The sequence below is a fragment of the Rutidosis leptorrhynchoides genome, chromosome 6, assembly GCF_046630445.1.
Source record: "Rutidosis leptorrhynchoides isolate AG116_Rl617_1_P2 chromosome 6, CSIRO_AGI_Rlap_v1, whole genome shotgun sequence".
NCBI lineage: Eukaryota > Viridiplantae > Streptophyta > Magnoliopsida > Asterales > Asteraceae > Rutidosis > Rutidosis leptorrhynchoides.
The window spans coordinates 411,137,790-411,162,137 of record NC_092338.1 but is presented as its reverse complement, the minus strand read 5'-3'; the positions used below and the strand labels follow the sequence as shown (position 1 = coordinate 411,162,137).

The 24,348-nt window shown below is 31.5% G+C and overlaps 1 protein-coding gene across 1 annotated transcript; it reads right to left on the bottom strand.

The window, feature by feature from the left end:
* Positions 1-108: 108 nt before the first annotated feature.
* LOC139852979 (ubiquitin-fold modifier 1) lies at positions 109-3,560 on the bottom strand. Its single transcript, XM_071842336.1, has 4 exons — positions 3,410-3,560; positions 3,210-3,307; positions 867-899; positions 109-344 (listed from the first exon to the last, which is right to left on the bottom strand). Exons 1-4 carry the CDS (start codon positions 3,481-3,483, stop codon positions 280-282), a joined length of 270 nt encoding a protein of 89 aa, XP_071698437.1. The 5' UTR covers positions 3,484-3,560; the 3' UTR covers positions 109-279.
* Positions 3,561-24,348: the final 20,788 nt, after the last annotated feature.

The following is a 24,348-nucleotide window of genomic DNA, read 5'->3' as shown; positions in this document are numbered from 1 at the left end:
GGGGAAGGATGAAAACGGTTTTTACAAGAATGGCATAATTCAACACGACGTTTTTAAGCTAGAGGCCACATTCGGTGTTTGTCTAATAACTTTAAGCCAGAAAGAGCGTATATAAATTGGGACTTGTATAGTTGCAAGACTTATTGATATCGTCATTCATTATTACACATGTAGTATTATCATGTTAGGCACTCAGCCGCCATTAAACCATCATAGCTAAACCTCTGATATTTTTATCATCTGATACATAAAACATGAACAAACAATTGCACAAAGTGCCTAGGCGCCAACCCTGTCGCGAGGAATCAGCCGAAGTTCCGATCCATGTTTCAGAAACACATTACCTGACAAAAAATTATATCAGATTAATATAATTTACATTAAAAACCATTACTCCGTATAACATATTCCTACATGAAAGGACGTTAACCATTATATGTGGAGCACGTAACTCTCGTTAACTTGGGATTATACACAAAAATTAAGACATATAATCATATTATAAATTAACAAAATCTATATTATTTAGCTAGTCTGCTTTATAAAGTACATCACCTGAATGATTATTGGCCTAACGTATGTTATGGTGCACATTCAACCGTAAAAATTATCTTATTAAGAAGTAATTCCTATGATACGAGTAATACATGAAGTCGTCTAGCTTGCTAGTTTTTATTCATGATTTGTACATTACTATGCATAATAAATTTATCATAGTACTTATAAGTTGTAACTTATAACCTATGGCCTGATTCAGCCGTGATGTCCATATCAGTGGGCTGGTTAAAGTTTGCAACACAATAATAACACTCATAATCATAATATTTAGTGGCACGTAATACGATAATCAACAGAGGCTTGAATACCTGCACTTTGTTGAGGATTGATTCCAACACCATCTGCAAAACGAGTACAAACAACAGGATTAACATTGAAATCAAAAGAAATTAATATATGGCTACATATATTTAAGTAACATAAAGATCAAATTTAAGCGTAAAAGCATTATAGAAATGTAAATCAGGAGATTTCTGATAAGCATGATCAAGTGATGACCACAACAGTTTTCAAGTAAATAGAAGGTTGTTCAATAAATCCATCGAAGTTCTTATAGTCCACTTCACAGGATATGGGAATTAAATGTTATGCAAGAGGCCGTCTACTGTTGATTGGTGCACACAGGATATAGCAATTAAATGCTTAAAGTAGTTAACACTTTCTTATTGTTACATCTTTTAGCAAGTAAAGTGACTAAAAGAAGTTAACTGAAGAATGAAGATAGAATTGACATTCGAGTTTTTACAAAAGATTTAAAAATGAGTTTAATTATAAAAAATCTTTGACTTGATTAGGCAAATAGCCATTGAGATGCATCAAAATTCCTGAAAGGAGATTAATGGTGTATCCTAAGGGATACATGCATAAAAGCATCATTTTTATACAGAAAAATAGATGAAATAGATGAAAGAGCACAAAAGATAACAATATTTGGTGGTTTTTAGCATTTGCCGCCCAGCGTACAGCAGGCCGCCCAGTGTCATGCGTAAGCCCTGCAGGCAGCTTCTATGCTTAAGCCCTTCTACTGAGCGCGTGAGCGGCACGCAGCCACGTCAGCACACGCCACCGACCTTCCGGATACTTCGCATACCAAAATTAATCAGCGATTGACACGTGTATACCGAGAATTTCGGACATTCTACGCCTATAAATAGACCCCCTGGGTCACCACATTTCACATATGAACTTCAGACAGAGAGAAGTACATTTTCTACACAGTTCTTTTTCACTCTAAAACATTAACCGCTTAGCAGCAGAACACTACACGGATCAATTACAGATTGATCCACAGATTGATTGAGGCCACCCACGGATCTCTCATCCGTGTTCCGGGTCTGCAGGGATTATTTCCCGAGGGCAAACATCAATCATACAATCATTCTACGCTAGGCGGATAGTGTCCTGTACTGGTACCTTACACCCGCCATACGGAAAATCGTACCAACATATAGATCTTAAAAAGAAGAATGTGTAGACTAAAAAACTAAAAATGTGTGGTAAAGGTGACCTGTATGTGTGTAGTATCTACAAGCCTAAAAAAATAACAAAAGAAGGTTAATTTATTTATTCCTATGTTAAACATCTAAAAAAACACCAACTACCAGAAAAGTAAGGTTTGACACGTTGTAACCATGTTCAAATCGTGTCACTTGTTGTCTTGTCTTGCTTTTCCATTTTCGAAATCATAAACCTACGTAAAATTCTTTTTAGCCCTTCTCTCTAACTTCAAGACTGAATATTCATCACTATGGGCAATTGTCCTACAGAATTATATGTTATCTGTCATTTCACTTTTCTCGTTTCCTAGTGAATTCAAAATCAATTATGGGTAAGGTACTAAGGTCTGCATCTACAAATAATTGCACCCCGAAAGCACCCAAACGAGGATTCGGCAATGGATAAAAAAAAAACTAACGCTTTCTAGATAGTTATTAAATGTACCACTCCTAACAGTGTGAACCAATAAAAAGTGTCCTACCCCTTTATATATGCAAAAGCATCACTACGAGATAAAAACTTAAACGTCCACATTTAACAACCACTTCTAACATGACCCTTCTTACCATTACCTACAACAGTCCACATAAACCCTCTTATTAGTTATACAACCATATACATAGCAAAGCTTTCACACTTAAAAGCCATCACTCTCAACATTATCCACAAAATCCCCTTTCAGTATAAAAAAAGCAATCAAACCGGTCCTCTTTCAGACTTTGCTAATTAGTTACATAATATTTTCACAGTATTCGCATATTACGGCATATATGCCATTCAAATAGCAAGTGCAAAACTAATAATACAATAGCAACATAATTACACAATACTCCTGATTGAAGGATTCTGTCTGACATAAAAAAAAAAAAAAAAAAAATTCAAAATATTAATAAAAATAACAAAGCAGGATTGTATTAATTCAATTTTTAGACGTCATTTCTGGTTCCCAGATTAGATATTTCAACAATTATATTACATTTTTTTTCTGAAAAGTTTGTAAATTAATTTTCTCGTTGTAAAACTCAACTTACAATAAGTTGGCATTTAATTTGCTCAATTATAAATTTTTAGCAATTAACTAATTAAATTGCCTATTTCTCAAATTCACAAAGTAAAAAACGATAAAACTAGGGCTAATAAATAAAAATTAGTACCATTAGTGATGATGGCGCTAGTTTGGGGAGGAACTTTGAATTCTTCAGCGGCAAATTTAAGAACGGCAGTAAACGGCGCTCCTTCTGGAACGCTAAACCTAACAAAAAAAATAAACATAAATTGAAAAATTAATATTAATTAGAGATGTAAATAAATAAAGGTTGTATTTATTAAATAATGAACCGATTAAATTACGTACACTTTGAACGGAAGTTTGGGATCGGAGGTTAGGGTTACTTTGAATGAAACTTTGCCTCCTGCACCACTTGCCATGATAGTAGCTGCCAAATGTTTGTGAAAGCCTTTGATTATGTTGTCTCTTTTTTATATATAAAACTTAAATCGTTATTTTATTTGTAATTTTATTCAATAAGCAGTTCTTATTCGAATTAGCTTATGTTTACACGCAAAAGCATGTCACAGAAAATAAAGAATTTATGCATATTATTATATAAATAAATTAAATAAATTAAATTATTATAAATTATAAAGTTAAATCATTACGTGTTTAGACGAAACTGGTAGAGTTTATGGCCAGAGTTAAAACATAAGTTGTGTAGTCAAGTAGTTTATGATTAAAGCTAGAAACTGAATCTTGTTACTTCTTCAAATGTTTTGTAAAATAATAATTTGAGCCGAAGCTTATTAATCCTTCTCATCCAAGGGCAAAATGTGTTATCGCACACGGTCCAAAGATATTTTAAGAGGCTCAAAATTTTGCAATCCTTTATAATTATATAAATTTATCCCAAAAAATTGTGTTGGACTAAATTAGTGTTGGTTCACAAAGTGCATCAGATCAGTTCAACCTAAAAAATAATTAACGTTTAAGGGTTCATTTATGTCTGTACAGGACCCTCATAATCAATGAAACAGCCCTGCACTCATCTTAAATGTCCACCTTTTTATTTTGGGTTGTCACATTTAAAGTGTTCACTTGATATTTCAACCAACCAGAAGTTAGTGATTGGTGGAGAAAGAAGATTTGTGATTGGTGGAGAATGAAGTTAGTGGGATTTTCTAAAACTTTGTACAAAAAGTAAGTGGATACTTATAGTGAGACAGAGAGATGATGCAATTGCACACAAGTGTAAAGACTCGTTCTAATCCATACGAACGAATACAATAACATATGATTACATCGCGATGTATTTGACCTCTATATGATACATTTTACAAATATTGCATTCGTTTTAAAAGACAATCTTTCATTACATCGAAAGTTGACAGGCATGCATACCATTTAGTAATATCCATCTATAAATGATCTAATCTGTCATTTACTTAATCATAATCTTTACTAAACTCAACGACTTAAATGCAACGTCTTTTGAAATAAGCCATGAATGATTCCAAGTAATATCTTTAAAATGAGCTAATGCACAGCAGAAGATTTCTTTAATATCTCAGAATAAACATGCTTTAATGTGTCAACCAAAAGGTTGGTGAGTTCATTAGTTTATCATAATCATTTATTTCCATCATGTTAATAGACCACAAGAATTTCATTTTCAGTTCTCATAAATATACGTCTCATGCATAGAGACAAAAATCATTCATATGGATTGAACACCTGGTAACCGACATTAACAAGATGCATATAAGAATATCCCCTATCATTCCGGAAAATCCTTCGGACATGATAAAAACGAATTCGAAGTACTAAAGCATCCGGTACTTTGGATGGGGTTCGTTAGGCCCAATAGATCTATCTTTAGGATTCGCGTCAATTAGGCGTGCACTAATTCTCAAAATTAGTGATGTTCCCTAATTCTTAGGCTACCAAGCAAAAAGGGGCATATTCGGCTTCGATCATTCAACCATATAATGTAGTTTCGATTACTTGTGTCTATTTCGTAAAACATTTATAAAAATTTTGCTTGTATTCTCAGCCCAAAAATATAAAGGGTAAAAAGGCAAATGAAACTCACCTATTGTATTTCGTAGTAAAAATACATATAACGTCATTGAACAAGTGCAAGGTTGGCCTTGGATTCACGAACCTAAATTAAGTATGTATATATATATATATATATATATATATATATATATATATATATATATATATATATATATATATATATATATATATATATATATATATATATATATATATATATATATTGGTCAATATTTGTCTAACAATTTAAGTCATGTCATAGTGTACCACAATCCTAATGCTCGAGACTAATATACAAAAGTCAATAAAAATCAATCTGACTCAAAAATGATTTTCAAAATTTATACATAATTAATATATAATTTAAATATCGTTGTTTTTATATTTCTAAATATTTTTAAAAGATCTATTAGAGTAAATAATATATTTCATTTATTAATAAATAAAATTTTATATAAAAATATACTTTTATATATCTTAAGTACTAAAATTTATAAAGTTCATTTAACATCATAAAAATAATATGATAGGTAGTATTAATGTAATTATGTTACACGCAGTAAAACATCTTTGTATTACATATTTATTTGATAAAATAATATCGATAATAATAATAGTAAGTAAAAAAGAAATTGTAGTATTTTGTAATAATAATAATCATTATTATTCTATTAATAATAATAACAATATTTATATTTACTAAAAATGATATTATGATAAAGTGATAATTCTAATTATGATAACTTTAATATTTACAAAACTATTTAATATTAACTTTAAAATAATAATTTTATTTAAAATGATAATTGTAGTGACCCGAATTTTTCCATGTTTATATATATTAATTGAGATTGATATTTACATGATTAAATATTTCCAACATGTTAAGCAATCAAACTTGTTAAGACTTGATTAATTGAAATATGTTTCATATAGACAATTGACCACCCAAGTTGACCGGCGATTCACGAACGTTAAAACTTGTAAAAACGACATGACGATATATATATGGATATACATATGGTTAACATGAGATTATGATAAGTAAGTATCTCCATAAGTATATTAACAATGAGTTATATACATATAAACAAGACTACTAACTTAAGGATTTCGAAACGAGACATATATGTAACGATTATCGTTGTAACGACATTTAAATGTATATATATCATATTAAGATATATTAATATATCATAATATCATGATAATATAATAATTTAACATCTCATTAGATATAATAAACAATGGGTTAACAACATTAATTGAGATCGTTAACTTAAAGGTTTCAAAACAACACTGACATGTAACGACTAACGATGACTTAACGACTCAGTTAAAATGTATATACATGTAGTGTATTTAGATGTATTAAAATACTTTTGGAAGACTTCAAGACATATATCAAAACACTCATACTTAACGAAAATGGTTACAGTTACTTTCCGATCTTTTCTTTCATCAAGAATTCTAGTCGTATTCTTACCCGTATTATACACAGCTTCAAAATGTACTTACTATGGGTATATACCAATAGGAACTAGCATGGGATTCCACTCTTGATTATGTCATGTATGACTAATCAATTTTAACTTCTACCATGAGCTAGTCAACTAACTAGAACTCCTTTTAACCCCACTCACCACTCACCAATTACCACTCATCATTCACTCCATTTCACTTCCAATTCTCTTTCTAATTCTCTCTCAACACACACACACACACTATTATGAACGTATTTTTCCAGTAGTTAATCATCATCTTCATCAAAAATCACTTCAAGAATCAAGCTATAATCATCATATTCAAGGTAATATTCATATTCAAACTTTGATTCAATTTCTATAACTATAAACTATCTTAATTCGAGTAAAAATCTTACTTGAACTTGTTTTTGTGTCATGATCCTACTTCAAGAACTTTCAAGCCATCCAAGATCTTTTGAAGCTAGATCATTTCTTGTCACTTCCAGTAGGTTTACCTACTAAACTTGAGGTAGTAATGATGTTCATAACATCATTCGATTCATATATATAAAACTATCTTATTCGAAGGTTTAAACTCGTAATCACTAGAACATAGTTTAATTAATTCTAAACTTGTTCGCAAACAAAAGTTAATCCTTCTAACTTGACTTTTAAAATTAACTAAACACATGTTATATATCTATATGATATGCTAACTTAATGATTTAAAATCTGGAAACACGAAAAACACCGTAAAACCGAATTTACGCCGTCGTAGTAACACCGCGGGCTGTTTTGGGTTAGTTAATTAAAAACTATAATAAACTTTGATTTAAAAGTTGTTATTCTGAGAAAATGATTTTTATTATGAACATGAAACTATATCCAAAAATTATGGTTAAACTCAAAGTGGAAGTATGTTTTCTAAAATGGTCATCTAGACGTCGTTCTTTCGACTGAAATGACTACCTTTACAAAAACGACTTGTAACTTATTTTTCCGACTATAAACCTATACTTTTTCTATTTAGATTCATAAAATAGAGTTCAATATGAAACCATAGCAATTTGATTCACTCAAAACGGATTTAAAATGAAGAAGTTATGGGTAAAACAAGATTGGAGAATTTTTCTCATTTTAGCTACGTGAAAATTGGTAACAAATCTATTCCAACCATAACTTAATCAACTTGTATTGTATATTATGTAATCTTGAGATACCATAGACACGTATACAATGTTTCGACCTATCATGTCGACACATCTATATATATTTCGGAACAACCATAGACACTCTATATGTGAATGTTGGAGTTAGCTATACAGGGTTGAGGTTGATTCCAAAATATATATAGTTTGAGTTGTGATCAATACTGAGATACGTATACACTGGGTCGTGGATTGATTCAAGATAATATTTATCGATTTATTTCTGTACATCTAACTGTGGACAACTAGTTGTAGGTTACTAACGAGGACAGCTGACTTAATAAACTTAAAACATCAAAATATATTAAAAGTGTTGTAAATATATTTTGAACATACTTTAATATATATGTATATATTATTATAGGTTCGTGAATCAACAGTGGCCAAGTCTTACTTCTCGACGAAGTAAAAATCTGTGAAAGTGAGTTATAGTCCCACTTTTAAAATCTAATATTTTTGGGATGAGAATACATGCAGGTTTTATAAATGATTTACAAAATAGACACAAGTACGTGAAACTACATTCTATGGTTGAATTATCGAAATCGAATATGCCCCTTTTTATTAAGTTTGGTAATCTAAGAATTAGGGAACAGACACCCTAATTAACGCGAATCCTAAAGATAGATCTATTGGGCCTAACAAACCCCATCCAAAGTACCGGATGCTTTAGTACTTCGAAATTTATATCATATCCGAAGGGTGTTCCGGAATGATGGGGATATTCTTAAATATGCATCTTGTTAATGTCGGTTACCAGGTGTTCACCATATGAATGATTTTTATCTCTATGTATGGGATGTGTATTGAAATATGAAATCTTGTGGTCTATTGTTACGATTTGATATATATAGGTTAAACCTATAACTCACCAACATTTTTGTTGACGTTTTAAGCATGTTTATTCTCAGGTGATTATTAAGAGATTCCGCTGTCGCATACTTAAATAAGGACGAGATTTGGAGTCCATGCTTGTATGATATTGTGTAAAAACTGCATTCAAGAAACTTATTTTGTTGTAACATATTTGTATTGTAAACTATTATGTAATGGTCGTGTGTAAACAAGATATTTTAGATTATCATTATTTGATAATCTACGTAAAGCTTTTTAAAACCTTTATCTATGAAATAAAGGTTATGGTTTGTTTTAAAAATGAATGCAGTCTTTGAAAAACGTCTCATATAGAGGTCAAAACCTCGCAACGAAATCAATTAATATGGAACGTTTTTAATCAATAAGAACGGAACATTTCAGTTGGTATCCGAGCGTTGGTCTTAGAGAACCAGAATTTTGCGTTAGTGTGTCTTATCGAGTTTGTTAGGATGCATTAGTGAGTCTGGACTTCGACCGTGTTTACTTGAAAAATGATTGCTTAACAAATTTTGTTGGAAACTATATATTTTTAACATGTGAATATTATGTGATATATTAATCTCTTAATGCGTTTGATATTATGTGATAGATGTCTACCTCTAGAACAAGTCCCATTGACTCACCTAATAATAATGAAGAGTCAAATGTAAATTGGAATGATTCGTGGACTGATTCACAAGTTCCCGAAGAGGAACCGGAAGAAGAGTCGGAACCAGAAGAAGAATCGAAACCGGAAGAAGAATCGGAACCGGATGAAGAAATAGAACCGGTGGGGGAAATAATAAAACGGTTAAGTAAAAGAAAATCCTCAACCAACCGACCAAGGTTAATTATGGTCAATGGTGTTTCCGCCAAGGAAGCAAAATATTGGGAGGATTACCAATTCTCCGATGAATCGGATTCCGACGAGAATTCCGATGATGTTATAGAAATTACTCCAACTGAATTTAAAAAGGCAAAAGAAAATAATAAGGGAAAGGGCATAAAAATAGAGAAATCTAATTCCAACCCCGATGAACTTTATATGTATCGTCATCCCCCGAAGTCCTTAAGTTGTAACAATGACCCGGGAACCTCTAAACCACCAGGTTTTTCTAAACCAATGTGGACAACGACGGCTCGTATTAGGGGAACATCATATATCCCTAGAAACTTGGCAAAACGAACCAAAACCGAAGAAGAAGAAACAAGCGAGTCGGAATAAGATAGTTGTATTCGTGTGGTGTAATATATGTAATATAGTGTGCTTATGCTTTATGATATATGTAAAAATTGCTTGTATTAATAAGTATTTTTTTTTATAAATCTAACTCTTGTCTATTTTACAGTATAAAAACACAAAATGGATAGACAACCCAATATTTTAAGAGACCTACCCGGAGACATGATTGATGAAATCTTGTCTAGAGTCGGTCAGAATTCTTCGGCACAACTATTTAAGGCGAGATCAGTTTGTAAGACATTCGAAGAACGTTCCAAGAATGCCTTGGTTTATAAAAGGCTTTCGTTCGAAAGATGGGGGATATCACATTGGGAAATCCATAAGTTACGATGTGTTTACTTTGACGCATATATTGCGGGGAACCCAAATGCTATTTTACGCAATGGGTTAAGAAATTATTTTGACTCAATATATCCGAATATTGGACTTCGTGATTTAGAAAAAGCGGCTAACATGCAACATAAAGAAGCATGTTATGCTTACGGATTAGTAATGTTCGCTTCTCACCAAAGTGAGAACAAGAACATCAGGCTACAACTATTAAACAAAACGTTTCCACAAGTGACGGAGTCGGTAATTGGGGTAAGAAATGAGGTTTTTAGATTGTTACAGGACTGTTGGACATTACGTAACCCTCGTCCCTTTGACGACGTTACAACACGTTGTCTTATCAACGGCCATAACGGTTATGTTCCACAAGACCAAGGATGGGAAGTAGTCCTAGTAAAACCAGAATGCATGACTTGTTTCTGGACGTATGAATTACGTGTCTTTATTGCCTTTGCTGAACGACTTGTGTACTAGCTAGAATTATCTTCACAACCATCTTGTATCAAATTTATTGTGTGCTATATTTTATGCTATATGTAAAATAAGCGGTATTGTAAGTTTGTAAAATATTGTGTAAAAGTTTGAACGCGAAATATTATTATAATCAGTTTTTCATATAGAATTGTAGTAGTTGAATTGTATATTAGCTACTAAGTATGAACTTAACGGGTAGGTACTACCCGAATTTAAACTTATAAAACGCTAATATGAAGAAAAAGCTTTTATAAATGAGTTCATATTATGCTGCGAAATACTATTAACTACTCTTAATATTCTGTATGATTAACTTGTTCCATTTGACTATTTTGAAGGAAATGGCACCGACTACTCGACACACCGTGAATATGAATGAAGAGGAATTCCGTACTTTTCTAGCTTCAAACATAGCCACAGTACAGGCTGCGCTACATACCAACAATAACCTTGGATCTAGCAGTACAGGAAATCGGGTAGGATGCACCTACAAAGAATTCACTGCCTGCAAACCTTTGGAATTTGATGGAACCGAAGGACCGATCGGATTGAAACGGTGGACCGAGAAGGTCGAATCGGTGTTTGCCATAAGTAAGTGTAAAGTAAAGTACGCTACGCATACCTTCACAGGTTCTGCGTTAACATGGTGGAATACCTATCTAGAGCAAGTGGGACAAGACGATGCGTACGCACTACCGTGGTCAGCATTCAAGCACTTGATGAACGAGAAGTACCGTCCCAGAACCGAGGTCAATAAGCTCAAGACAGAACTTAGAGGGTTACGAACCCAAGGATTTGATATTACCACGTACGAAAGACGATTCACAGAATTGTGCCTATTGTGTCCGGGAGCATTCGAAGATGAGGAAGAGAAGATCGACGCGTTTGTGAAAGGATTACCGGAAAGAATCCAAGAAGATATAAGTTCACACGAGCCCGCCTCCATACAACAGGCATGTAGAATGGCTCACAAACTAGTGAACCAGATTGAAGAAAGAATTAAAGAACAGACTGCTGAAGAGGCCAATGTGAAGCAAGTCAAAAGAAAGTGGGAGGAAAACGGTGATAAGAATCACCAATACAACAACAACAGCAATTACAACAATAATCGCAACAATTATCCCAACAATCGCAACATCAATCGCAACTACAACAAACGGCCCAACAACAACAACAACAACAACAACAACAACAGCAACTACAACAATCATCCCAACAACAATAATAACCGCAACAACAACAACAATCAGAAGCAGCTATGCCAAAGGTGTGAAAAGTATCACTCGGGGTTCTGCACCAAATTTTGCAACAAGTGTAAAAGAAATGGTCATAGCGCGGCGAAGTGTGAGGTCTACGGACCAGGGGTTAATAGAACGAAAGGAACAAATGGTGTCGGAACGAGTAATGGCGGAGCAAGTAGTGTCGGAGCAAGTTATGCCAATGTAGTTTGTTATAAATGTGGAAAACCGGGCCACATTATTAGAAATTGCCCGAACCAGGAGAACACGAATGGACAAGGCCGCGGAAGAGTTTTCAATATTAATGCGGCAGAGGCACAGGAAGACCCGGAGCTTGTTAAGGGTACGTTTCTTATTGACAATAAATCTGCTTACGTTTTATTTGATTCGGGTGCGGATAGAAGCTATATGAGTAGAGATTTTTGTGCTAAATTAAGTTGTCCATTGACGCCTTTGGATAGTAAATTTTTACTCGAATTAGCAAATGGTAAATTAATTTCAGCAGATAATATATGTCGGAATCGAGAAATTAAACTGGTTAGCGAAACATTTAAGATTGACTTGATACCAGTAGAGTTAGGGAGTTTTGATGTGATAATCGGTATGGACTGGTTGAAAGAAGTGAAAGCAGAGATCGTTTGTTACAAAAATGCAATTCGCATTATACGAGAAAAAGGAAAACCCTTAATGGTGTACGGAGAAAAGGGCAACACGAAGCTACATCTTATTAGTAATTTGAAGGCACAAAAACTAATAAGAAAAGGTTGCTATGCTGTTCTAGCACACGTCGAAAAAGTACAAACTGAAGAAAAGAGCATCAATGATGTTCCCATTGCAAAAGAATTTTCCGATGTATTCCCGAAAGAATTACCGGGATTACCCCCACATCGATCCGTTGAATTTCAAATAGACCTTGTACCAGGAGCTGCACCAATAGCTCGTGCTCCTTACAGACTCGCACCCAGCGAGATGAAAGAACTGCAAAGCCAATTACAAGAACTTTTAGAGCGTGGTTTCATTCGACCAAGCACATCACCGTGGGGAGCTCCTGTTTTGTTTGTCAAGAAGAAAGATGGTACATTCAGGTTGTGTATCGACTACCGAGAGTTGAACAAACTTACCATCAAGAACCGCTACCCACTACCGAGAATCGACGACTTATTTGATCAACTACAAGGCTCGTCTGTTTATTCAAAGATTGACTTACGTTCCGGGTATCATCAAATGCGGGTGAAAGAAGATGATATTCCAAAGACTGCTTTCAGAACACGTTACGGTCATTACGAGTTTATGGTCATGCCGTTTGGTTTAACTAATGCACCAGCTATGTTCATGGACCTTATGAACCGAGTGTGTGGACCATACCTTGACAAGTTTGTCATTGTTTTCATTGATGACATACTTATTTACTCAAAGAATGACCAAGAACACGGTGAACATTTGAGAAAGGTGTTAGAAGTATTGAGGAAGGAAGAATTGTACGCTAAGTTTTCAAAGTGTGCATTTTGGTTGGAAGAAGTTCAATTCCTCTGTCACATAGTGAACAAAGAAGGTATTAAGGTGGATCCGGCAAAGATAGAAACTGTTGAAAAGTGGGAAACCCCGAAAACTCCGAAACACATACGCCAGTTTTTAGGACTAGCTGGTTACTACAGAAGGTTCATCCAAGACTTTTCCAGAATAGCAAAACCCTTGACTGCATTAACGCATAAAGGGAAGAAATTTGAATGGAATGATGAACAAGAGAAAGCGTTTCAGTTATTGAAGAAAAAGCTAACTACGGCACCTATATTGTCATTGCCTGAAGGGAATGATGATTTTGTGATTTATTGTGATGCATTAAAGCAAGGTCTCGGTTGTGTATTAATGCAACGAACGAAGGTGATTGCTTATGCGTCTAGACAATTGAAGATTCACGAACAAAATTATACGACGCATGATTTGGAATTAGGCGCGGTTGTTTTTGTATTAAAGACTTGGAGGCATTACTTATATGGGGTCAAAAGTATTATATATACCGACCACAAAAGTCTTCAACACATATTTAATCAGAAACAACTGAATCTGAGGCATCGTAGGTGGATTGAATTATTGAATGATTACGAATTTGAGATTCGTTACCACCCGGGGAAGGCAAATGTGGTAGCCGATGCCTTGAGCAGGAAGGACAGAGAACCCATTCGAGTAAAATCTATGAATATAATGATTCATAATAACATTACTACTCAAATAAAGGAGGCACAACAAGGAGTTTTAAAAGAGGGAAATTTAAAGGATGAAATACCCAAAGGATCGGAGAAGCATCTTAATATTCGGGAAGACAGAACCCGGTATAGGGCTGAAAGGATTTGGGTACCAAAATTTGGAGATATGAGAGAAATGGTACTTAGAGAAGCTCATAAAACCAGATACTCAATACATCCTGGAACGGGGAAGATGTACAAGGATCTCAAGAAACATTTTTGGTGGCCGGGTATGAAAGCCGATGTTGCTAAATACGTAGGAGAATGTTTGACGTGTTCTAAGGTCAAAGCTGAGCATCAGAAACCATCAGGTCTACTTCAACAACCCGAAATCCCAGAATGGAAATGGGAAAACATTACCATGGATTTCATCACTAAATTGCCAAGGACTGCAAGTGGTTTTGATACTATTTGGGTAATAGTTGATCGTCTCACCAAATCAGCACACTTCCTGCCAATAAGAGAAGATGACAAGATGGAGAAGTTAGCACGACTGTATTTGAAGGAAGTCGTCTCCAGACATGGAATACCAATCTCTATTATCTCTGATATGGATGGCAGATTTATTTCAAGATTCTGGCAGACATTACAGCAAGCATTAGGAACTCGTCTAGACATGAGTACTGCCTATCATCCACAAACTGATGGGCAGAGCGAAAGGACGATACAAACGCTTGAAGACATGCTACGAGCATGTGTTATTGATTTCGGAAACAGTTGGGATCGACATCTACCGTTAGCAGAATTTTCCTACAACAACAGCTACCATTCAAGCATTGAGATGGCGTCGTTTGAAGCACTTTATGGTAGAAAGTGCAGGTCTCTGATTTGTTGGAGTGAAGTGGGGGATAGACAGATTACAGGTCCGGAGATAATACAAGAAACTACCGAGAAGATCATCCAAATTCAACAACGGTTGAAAACCTCCCAAAGTCGACAAAAGAGCTACGCTGACATTAAAAGAAAAGATATAGAATTTGAAATTGGAGAGATGGTCATGCTTAAAGTTGCACCTTGGAAAGGCGTTGTTCGATTTGGTAAACGAGGGAAATTAAATCCAAGGTATATTGGACCATTCAAGATTATTGATCGTGTCGGACCAGTAGCTTACCGACTTGAGTTACCTCAAAAACTCGCGGCTGTACATAACACTTTCCACGTCTCGAATTTGAAGAAATGTTTTGCTAAAGAAGATCTCACTATTCCGTTAGATGAAATCCAAATCAACGAAAAACTTCAATTCATCGAAGAACACGTCGAAATAATGGATCGTGAGGTTAAAAGACTTAAGAAAAACAAGATACCAATTGTTAAGGTTCGATGGAATGCTCGTAGAGGACCCGAGTTCACCTGGGAGCGTGAAGATCAGATGAAGAAGAAATACCCGCATCTATTTCCAGAAGATTCGTCAACACCTTCAACAGCTTAAAATTTCGGGACGAAATTTATTTAACGGGTAGGTACTGTAGTGACCCGAACTTTTCCATGTTTATATATATTAATTGAGATTGATATTTACATGATTAAATGTTTCCAACATGTTAAGCAATCAAACTTGTTAAGACTTGATTAATTGAAATATGTTTCATATAGACAATTGACCACCCAAGTTGACCGGCGATTCACGAAAGTTAAAACTTGTAAAAATGACATGACGATATATATATGGATATACATATGGTTAACATGAGATTATGATAAGTAAGTATCTCCATAAGTATATTAACAATGAGTTATATACATATAAACAAGACTACTAACTTAAGGATTTCGAAACGAGACATATATGTAACGATTATCGTTGTAACGACATTTAAATGTATATATATCATATTAAGATATATTAATATATCATAATATCATGATAATATAATAATTTAACATCTCATTAGATATAATAAACAATGGGTTAACAACATTAATTGAGATCGTTAACTTAAAGGTTTCAAAACAACACTTACATGTAACGACTAACGATGACTTAACGACTCAGTTAAAATGTATATACATGTAGTGTATTTAGATGTATTAAAATACTTTTGGAAGACTTCAAGACATATATCAAAACACTCATACTTAACGAAAATGGTTACAGTTACTTTCCCATTCTTTTCTTTCATCAAGAATTCTAGTCGTATTCTTACCCGTATTATACACAGCTTCAAAACGTACTTACTATGGGTATATACCAATAGGAACTAGCATGGGATTCCACTCTTGATTATGTCATGTATGACTAATCAATTTTAACTTCTACCATGAGCTAGTCAACTAACTAGAACTCCTTTTAACCCCACTCACCACTCACCAATTACCACTCATCATTCACTCCATTTCACTTCCAATTCTCTTTCTAATTCTCTCTCAACACACACACACTATTATGAACGTATTTTTCCAGTAGTTAGTCATCATCTTCATCAAAAATTACTTCAAGAATCAAGCTATAATCATCATAGGAAGAACACTTCAAGAACACTTCAAAAATCCCTTCAAGTTTACTAATTTACTTCCAAGCTTTCTAATCCATTCCAAGTAATCATCTAAGATCAAGAAACCTTTGTTATATACAGTAGGTTATCTTTCTTATTCAAGGTAATATTCATATTCAAACTTTGATTCAATTTCTATAACTATAAACTATCTTAATTCGAGTAAAAATCTTACTTGAACTTGTTTTTGTGTCATGATCCTACTTCAAGAACTTTCAAGCCATCCAAGATCCTTTGAAGCTAGATCATTTCTTGTCACTTCCAGTAGGTTTACCTACTAAACTTGAGGTAGTAATGATGTTCATAACATCATTCGATTCATATATATAAAACTATCTTATTCGAAGGTTTAAACTCGTAATCACTAGAACATAGTTTAGTTAATTCTAAACTTGTTCGCAAACAAAAGTTAATCCTTCTAACTTGACTTTTAAAATTAACTAAACACATGTTCTATATCTATATGATATGCTAACTTAATGATTTAAAATCTGGAAACACGAAAAACACCGTAAAACCGGATTTACGCCGTCGTAGTAACACCGCGGGCTGTTTTGGGTTAGTTAATTAAAAACTATAATAAACTTTGATTTAAAAGTTGTTATTCTGAGAAAATGTTTTTTATTATGAACATGAAACTATATCCAAAAATTATGGTTAAACTCAAAGTGGAAGTATGGTTTCTAAAATGGTCATCTAGACGTCGTTCTTTCGACTGAAATGACTACCTTTACAAAAACGACTTGTAACTTATTTTTCCGACTATAAACCTATACTTTTTCTGTTTAGATTCATAAAATAGAGTTCAATATGAAACCATAGCAGTTCAATGTGAGTTATAGTCCCACTTTTAAAATCTAATATTTTTGGGATGAGAATACATGCAGGTTTTATAAATGATTTACAAAATAGACACAAGTACGTGAAACTACATTCTATGGTTGAATTATCGAAATCGAATATGCCCCTTTTTATTAAGTCTGGTAATCTAAGAATTAGGGAACAGACACCCTAATTGACGCGAATCCTAAAGATAGATCTATTGAGCCTAACAAACCCCATCCAAAGTACCGGATGCTTTAGTACTTCGAAATTTATATCATATCTGAAGGGTGTCCCGGAATGATGGGGATATTCTTAAATATGCATCTTGTTAATGTCGGTTACCAGGTATTCACCATATGAATGATTTTTATCTCTATGTATGGGATGTGTATTGAAATATGAAATCTTGTGGTCTATTGTTACGATTTGATATATATAGGTTAAACCTATAACTCACCAACATTTTTGTTGACGTTTTAAGCATGTTTATTCTCAGGTGATTATTAAGAGCTTCCGCTGTCGCATACTTAAATACGGACGAGATTTGGAGTCCATGCTTGTATGATATTGTGTAAAAACTGCATTCAAGAAACTTATTTTGTTGTAACATATTTGTATTGTAAACCATTATGTAATGGTCGTGTGTAAACAAGATATTTTAGATTATCATTATTTGATAATCTACGTAAAGCTTTTTAAAACCTTTATCTATGAAATAAAGGTTATGGTTTGTTTTAAAAATGAATGCAGTCTTTGAAAAACGTCTCATATAGAGGTCAAAACCTCGCAACGAAATCAATTAATATGGAACGTTTTTAATCAATAAGAACGGGACATTTCAATAATAATAATGACATTTCATAATAAAAATGACATTTCTATTAAAATGATGACTTTTTGTTAAAATGATAGTTTTAATACTAGCGATACTTTTAATAATAATAGTAATGAAGAACGATAATTTTATTTAAATCAACATCTTATGATATTTTAAATTTCATCATGAAACCCATACTCATTATTTCCTAATCGATTCGTTTGATAGCTTTTAATCATCTTTTATATCGCGTTCATTTTAATGATAATAATAGCAATCATAATAATTAGGTGTTACTAATATTAGTTTTTAATTATAATAATATTAATGATGATAAATATTATGATGATAATACTATTAACTATTTTAATGATAATAATAATAATAATACTAATTATAACTTTAACGATAACAACGATAGTAATAATAATAAAAATAACAATTTTTAATGATAATACCTTTTATTAAAAATGATAATAATAATAATAATAATAATAATAATAATAATAATAATAATAATAATAATAATAATAATAATAATAATAATAATAATAATAATAATAATAATAATAATAATAATAATTAGATAAAAACTATAATGACGATAATAACGACGATAATAATAATCATTTTTAATAATAATACAAAAATTCAATTGATTATAACTTCTAATCCGTTCATCGAAACCATTCGATATCTAAATGAAAAGTTCTTAATTTTTCGCTAACTTTCCAACGGCATGCATATCTTATACCTTATCTCAACCGCATATGTAACTAATTCAGGATTCAACATAACCTATCTAATGGCAATATCAAAAGTACAAGCATACATAATCCTATATACTCGAGCACTAGTCAGGGATACACTATTAGTATGTAAAAATTAAATTATGAGTACTCACGTATCAATATTGAGATTCAATATTGCAGGAAAGGTACGTAAACGTAACGGAGATGATAAACACTAGATTGACCTCACGAGTATACCCATGAACCATACCCATCACCTCCATATCTTTAACCCATAATTTTCTTAGCCATATCCTACTCGCAAACCAGTTTTTGAAATCACTCGCTCATGAGCACGTCGTAGTATTTTATGTATATATACTAATAATAATACCACTACCTAATAATACTAATATCAGAAATAAGAGTATTATATTAATAATCTTAATAATAATAATATTAATAATATATATTTATTCATGCGTAATATAAGATGACTGAATGAATCATAACTGTCACACCCCCAAATTAGGGCCTAGGGTATTTGTGACTAATTATATCAAATCACAGTTATATAAACGAGAACGACTCTATATGAGACGTTTTGAATAAAACATTTATTAATAAAACAGCGGAAGCATTAAAAGTTTTACATCAAATTTAAACTGAAATAATAATAATAGTCTTAATGCAAAGTAAATGTAATGAAATGAAGACTCCATGTAGCAGCATTCAATTCATCAGGTAGCAATCATGGCAATCATCTTATTCGTCACCTGAGACAAAACATGCTTAAAGTGTCAACCAAAAAGGTTGGTGAGTTCATTAGTTTATCAAAATCAATCATTTCCGTTATAATAATAGGCCACAAGATTTCAGTTTCATAAATATTCGTACACTAGCAAGTGTATAAAAGCATTCTATAAGTTGTAGGCACCCGGTAACAAGCCTTAACGTTCATGTTTTACCCTCTGAAGTACACCAGATCAGGTGTGTTTAAAATAACCTCGAAGTACTAAAGCATCCCATAGTCAGGATGGGGTTTGTCAGACCCAATAGATCTATCTTTAGGATTCGCGCCTACCGTACATAGACAAGTAGTTTAATGTTACCAAGCTAAGGGTATATTTCTGGTTTAAACCCACATAGAATTAGTTTTAGTACTTGTGCCTATTTCGTAAAACATTTATAAATCAGCGCATGTATTCTCAGCCCAAAAATATATATAAAAAGGGAGCAAATGAAACTCACCTTAAATAGCAGTTGAAGTATTCCACGCAAGAAAGGAAAGTAAAGCAAGTAAGTGACCGAGATATCAACTAGAAGTAGTTCTTTAAGAGAGAAATGAGAGATTAAGGTGTAAGTTTGAAATGAGAAATGTATGTGGTATTTATAGTTGAAAATGTTAGGTAAAAAAAAATTAAAATAAAATAAGTAAATCTTAAAAGTTAAAATAAGAAAAATTATTTTGTATTTTTATTAAAAGTAAATCTTAAAAGTTAAAATAAGAAAAAGTAGTTTGTATTTTTATTAAAAGTAAAATCTTAAAAGTTAAAATAAGAAAAAAATATTTTGTATTTTTATTAAAAGTAAATTTTAAAAGTTAAAATAAGAAAAAGTAGTTTGTATTTTTATTAAAAGTAAAATCATAAAAGTTAAAATAAGAAAAAGTAGTTTGTATTTTTATTAAAAGTAAAATCTTAAAAGTTAAAATAAGAAAAAGTATTTTGTATTTTTATTAAAAGTAAATTTTAAAAGTTAAAATAAAAAAAAGTAGTTTGTATTTTTATTAAAAGTAAAATCTTAAAAGTTAAAATAAGAAAAAGTAGTTTGTATTTTTATTAAAAGTAAAATCTTAAAAGTTAAAATAAGAAAAAGTATTTTGTATTTTTATTAAAAGTAAATCTTAAAAGTTAAAATAAGAAAAATTAGTTTGTATTTTTATTAAAAGTAAAATCATAAAAGTTAAAATAAGAAAAAGTAGTTTGTATTTTTATTAAAAGTAAAATCTTAAAAGTTAAAATAAAAAAAAAGTATTTTGTATTTTTATTAAAAGTAAATCTTAATAGTTAAAATAAGAAAAAGTAGTTTGTATTTTTATTAAAAGTAAATCTTAAAAGTTAAAATAATAAAAAGTAGTTTGTATTTTTATCAAAAGTAAATCTTAAAAGTTAAAATAAGAAAAAGTAGTTTGTATTTTTATTAAAAGTAACTCTTAAAATAAAAGTAGTTTGTATTTTTATTAAAAGTAAATCTTAAAAGAAAAAGTAGTTTGTATTTTTGTATTTATTTATTAAAAGTAGATATAGTTTTGATTTTTTTTTTTTGTATAAAATTCTAAAAAAAAATTTGTTTAATATATTTCTAAGAACATTTAACATTTTATTTCTATATTTGTTTAATTATTAAATACGAATTTTATATAAAAATTATTATTATATTTAGTTTTTATAAAAATTAAAATTTATGATTATTAATTTATAGTTTTTATTAGTTTTATAAATGTTATAATATTATGTATTATTTAGTTAATTATATATTCTATTAACTAAATAACAAAAGTAATATAAATATTATATATATATTCATTGATGTAATTATGTTATATTATATATCATAATCTTATTTATAATATTTATAATTATATTATTTATTTTAAGCGTACGTTTATTCGGTCAACGTTAAATTTATTCGTATATAACAACTCTAGGTATTTTAGTAAAATCGGAAGTCGAAAAGTGAGGGTTGTTATAATAAGTCTCGAATTCGTTTAATTTATAGGAAGTGTAGTGCACCTACTCCCCCTCATACAGCACATTTTGATTGCAAAATGCCACCGACACTCTTTACTATTATAATATATAAATTATTATTTAATTCATACAATTAATTATATATTATATTATATTTACGTGCGTAGTAAAAATGTAATTTTTGTTCAAATGACTCGTGCGTTGTCACTCGACTCATGTACCTCTTTCGGTTTTTCGAGCGCACTTTCGTACGTTTAGAAAATTAGCCTTTTACGTTATGCGACGTGTACCTTTAATAATAATTTGACTCATTTATCAACAAATTACTTTATGAAAATGTATCTTATACAATTTAAGCGTCGTGGTCATTTGCTTCTATAAATCAGTGACTCGTTGTTTACCAAAATATATTATTTTAAATTGGGACGTTTTATGACTAAATTAAAATATATATATATTTTTATTTAGAATTGTAAATTTGTACATAATATATGTTTGAAATATTTATCTAATAATACAATATTTAGTTTTTCAAAACCAATTATTTTTCAAAGTTCGTTTTTAAAAATCGTTCAGAAAAATATTATAACTCGTAACGTTTTCATTTAAAAACTTAATTAAATACAATTCATTTGTGTATTAACTTTTTAAACATCAATCGCATCACTAAGCGAATGTTACTATCGTGTACTAAACTAATTTAAAAAAAACATATATATTTAATGAACACGTTTTAATGTACGTTGCAAGTTATTCATATATCTAACAACTAATATTCCAACCTACGTTATTTAAACATATATATTAATAAACTAGTTCTATTATGTCGAAAAAAAATGTTTTTACTTAAGAGAGTAAAATAATAAATAAATCATAACAGGTTCAAGTTATTAACTTACAGTTTATTCATGGGTTATAGGATTAGATCAAATGGATAAATGTACGTATATAAAAAAATAATCATCTTAACATGACAGATGGTTTTATCTTATTAAAAGTCACGAGACAATTATTGTAAAGCATAAATTGAAAAATCCGACGGAAATCCCCACTAACCCTTGTCTAATTACCGTTAATTGACACTTTTGTTCTTTCTAATAAATCACTTTACCAATTTTTCCGAATACCGTTAAAAAGGAAAGGTTTGCTAAATCAAAAGTGGACCTCTCAACAGAGACTCTTAATCATACACCGTACCAGATAAATTAATCATTTGATATAATCTTCTAATTCCATCGATAAACATATTGAAACAAATACGTTCATGTAAAGTATTATACATTTAATACTTGCTAACGTTTTCAAGTTATAATATATACATATATACATATATAATCATATCCGTTCCTATAATGGTTCGTGAATCTTTGGAATTTGGTCGAGGTTAAATGAATGGATGAACACAGTTTAAAATTCTTGAGATTCAACTTACAAACTTTGCTTATCGTGTCGGGAATATATAAAGATTAAAGTTTAAATTTGGTCGGAAATTTCCGGGTTGTCATAGTATCTACCCGTTAAAGAAATTTCGTCCCGAAATTTGATTAAGATGGTCATGGCTGACAATAAAGTATGTTTTCATGACGCATATAAGCTGAAGATTAGGGTTTTATCATCATTGAGTAATAGGAATAAAACCATTTGATTTTGTGAAGAGTACGAGTGAAGCTATCACTGTAACACCCCGTCAAAATCGACATTGACGCAGATGTTAACTCTGGTCCCAGTGCATGACTTGACTTCTAAGTACATCAAAGTTCTACAGTGGAAGCATAATATATAAGTACCTGAGACAAAACATGCTTAAAAGTGTCAACCAAAAGGTTGGTGAGTCCATAGGTTTATCATAAACAATGATTTTGATAATAATGATAGATCACAAGATTTAGTTTAAAGTTGATTGATATAGAAATATCAATCTAAAAGTGTTGATGCAGTTTGTAATATCGCTACTAAACAAGTTTACCCTATGACACCTTGTACTGTCAGTGTCGTGGAATCATTATTATGTAACCAAAGACCAACGGTCGAATGGCTAGAGACGTTACTCTCAATAGGCCTACTCACAATAATTAAGTTTGCATTTAAACGTAGCAATTAACGATATTACGGTAGGGATTTAGCATGAATCAAAGCATGACAGCATAGTTAACAATTTAGTACTTGTGCCTGAGCGTAAAATAGTTATAAAGCAAGCATGTGTCTCACCCCAAGTTGTAAACAGTTATGAAATAGTAAAAGTGGGGCTATGAAGTTCACCTTAAATAGCAGTTGAAGATAATCCACAAAGAAGAGAAATGACAGAAGTAAGTAACGGAGATCTCAACCTAGAGATATAACGTTTAGTAAGTTATGTTCTAACAGACAAAAAGTATGTTTATTAATATAAGGATTATATTAATAGTGACAATTTATAGTAAGAGTTTCTACTTTTGAAAAGTTTCCATTTAAAGCAGGTTTATAGTTTTAGAAAGTTTGGGTTATAATCCTCCACATTAAGACGTTGTACAACTTTGTCCAAACTTCGTTGCTATTAAGTAAGTCGGGATGACCAGATGTAACC

Bases quoted from the DNA above. Each gene is read 5' to 3' on its own strand.
- LOC139852979 (XM_071842336.1), bottom strand. From the start codon at position 3,483: ATGGCAAGTGGTGCAGGAGGCAAAGTTTCATTCAAAGTAACCCTAACC. The intron at 3,308-3,409 runs GTACGTAATTTA...TTTTTTTGTTAG, and splicing joins CCCAAACTTCCGTTCAAAGT to GTTTAGCGTTCCAGAAGGAG. The intron at 345-866 runs GTATTCAAGCCT...ATTTTTTGTCAG, and splicing joins CAATCCTCAACAAAGTGCAG to GTAATGTGTTTCTGAAACAT.